The sequence below is a fragment of the Echinops telfairi genome, unplaced genomic scaffold (genome assembly GCF_000313985.2).
Source record: "Echinops telfairi isolate 266 unplaced genomic scaffold, ASM31398v2 ScPeMD7_1;HRSCAF=3_0, whole genome shotgun sequence".
NCBI lineage: Eukaryota > Metazoa > Chordata > Mammalia > Afrosoricida > Tenrecidae > Echinops > Echinops telfairi.
The window spans coordinates 65,999,386-66,001,896 of NW_022103896.1; the positions used below are offsets into that span (position 1 = coordinate 65,999,386).

The 2,511-nt window shown below is 37.9% G+C and overlaps 1 protein-coding gene across 1 annotated transcript in view; it reads left to right on the forward strand.

Annotated features, from left to right (window-relative positions):
• The window catches only part of UBE2W (ubiquitin conjugating enzyme E2 W), a 77,022-nt gene that overhangs the window by 61,626 nt on the left and 12,885 nt on the right, over window positions 1-2,511 (forward strand). The window contains exon 5 of the mRNA XM_004697514.3: window positions 1,978-2,053. Within this exon, the coding sequence (XP_004697571.1) occupies window positions 1,978-2,053 (76 nt within the window). The remainder of the gene's footprint in view (window positions 1-1,977; window positions 2,054-2,511) is intronic.

A 2,511-nucleotide genomic window follows, 5' to 3' on the forward strand; every position in this document is an offset into this window, starting at 1 on the left:
GAACTTTGTGCCTTGGGTCCCGACTGACCAGGAAAAAAGAGCATCCAGTAGAAACATGCTGTGCTTGGAAAGTACTGCTCTGTGGGGGAAGGTCAGATGCTTACAGACATCCTCCCTGAAGACAGTCACCAGGGAGTAGGCCCCGCTTCCTGCTGTTAAGGACAATGGACAGGCCTGCAGTCATTGATTTGGTTCCTGTAGGTGGAGATCGCACCCTACTGATAATGGTCTATCAGTTGATCCAGAGAACAGATCAAACCCAATCTGGGACATCCAAAACTAAGCTGCCATCCTGAATCTAGGATCCACCCATCTTGTCACACACATACCCCCAATCCCTCCTCTTCCTATTGCCTGTATGTCTCTAGACCACCCCCTCTCATTGCTGTATAATCTATAGTGCAACCCCTTCCTGTGACGTATGTCTTTACCTGTAATTAGTGGGCTTGCACACCCCCCAAGAGATATATAGGCCTGGGTTAGCAATAGAGATCTCACTCGCTCCCTCAGCTCCCCCTCTCCTCCTCTTCAGTCCTCTATTCCCTTTCCCTTTGCCCTCCTTCCCTTCCCCCTCTCTCCACGTGGACCACCAAGCGGGGCTGAGGTGAACATGCTACCATGAAGTATGTCTGATTCCATTATTTGACTCTCTCTTCTATCTCTCATGCTCTCAATGACATTAATATAATATTTATATATCTCAACCGTACAGTTGTGCTTATTGAACCCGTGATTAGTGGTGGCGGGGCTGGCCCACCACCTCAAATCACACAACTCCAAAGAGACACAGACTTTTTTCCTAAGGTGATTACTGGAGAGGAGAGACATGGTGCTATTCATAGGACTCTCAAACCAAACATCAATCACGCTAGGGGAAGATGCCATCATCACCTCATCTAAAAAAAGCTCAAGTGAAACCAAAGATCAAGACAATGCTTATTTGTTTTTTTGATGTGAGGGGAATAGTGCATTTGGAGTTCATTCCACCAGGTCAGACTGTTAAATCAAGCTTTCTATTTAAAGGTTCTGAAAAGATTGCATAACAGTGTGTGACAAAAAAGACTTGATTTGTGGCAGAAGGGGACTGGTTTTGCCAGCACAACAATGCACCTGCTCACGCAGCCATCTCAGTGGGCTAGTTTTTGGCAAAAAACAGCATTCCTCTCTTTCCCCATGCACCCTACTCACCTGACCTCTCTCTGTGTGAATTCTTTTTGTTTTTGCAAATGCAGAGGGACCTGAGAGGACAGAGATTTGACCATGTAGAAGAGGTGAAGAAAAAAAAGAGAGGGAGGTGCTGTCAGTCATTCAAATAGATGAGTTTGAAAATGTTTCCAAGAATGGAATCGCAGATTTGACAAATGTATTAAGTGTAATGGAAAGTGCTTTGAAGGTGATAAGGTTGTTTTGTAAAAAATAAATACATAGCTTTGTGGGGGAGGAAATTTTGGTGTATTTTGGGGGTACACTTGTATATTTTCCCATCCTTTCCTCATTTATTATTTGGAAGCTGAATCCCTTGCTTCATAGTAGAGTCTCATAGTAACATAATAATCCTTCAGCGATTTATAAGTTATAGTTTCTCAGGTAAATACATTAGTTCTGTTTTTCTGTTTCATTTCCTTAATTAATTTTTTTCCACTAAAAGTAGTTATTAAATCATTTCTAGGAATGAACAAGGTAAATGAAAAAATTATTTTAACCACTTGATACTACCACTCTTGGCTGCTAGTATTCCCTAGGATCTCACTGCAACCCAACCACACACGTAATCATATATTTGAACAAAATAGGTATCAAGAGTCTGTACATTTCATAGATTATATTATATTTATTCTTATATCAGCTTATGTATAGTTTGCTTTGCTGTCTGTAAAAAATTTGCTTAAGCTTTTAAAAAAACGTATTAATATACCTCCCATGTTATTTTTTTCTACTTTTACATCTTCTTTATCTATTTAAACTCTTTGATTTCAGAGACGTCCACCTGATAATTCTTTTTATGTTCGAACATGTAACAAGAATCCAAAGAAAACGAAGTGGTGGTATCATGGTAAGCAATTTAATTTCTATTTGTTAACACTTGAAAAGAAGAAGAGAAGATATCATTGATGTTATATTTTTACAATATGGAAAGGTTTCTTAAGATATTTAAGGAAACAAAAAAACAAACACAACAACAACAAAACAGATATTTTACAAATGAGACTGGGTTTTTAATTGGGCAAACAAGATGATACAAAGGTAAAAGTAAATTGAGAAGAGAATCTTGACAGCTTATTAAAAATGAAGACCATGGCTATCATTTCATTAAAAATAAATGAAATATAATAGGCAAAAGGATCAATTCATTAAAATAATTATAAATTTTAAAACTTAGTTATTGAAATAGCAGTTTTATAATGCAATGCTAAAGAATAAAAGTATTTGCATCATGATTGGTGATATGGCAAGGTACTATAATTCTTAGAGAAAGCAGTTTACTAAGCTTAAAGTTCAAAATCAAACCCT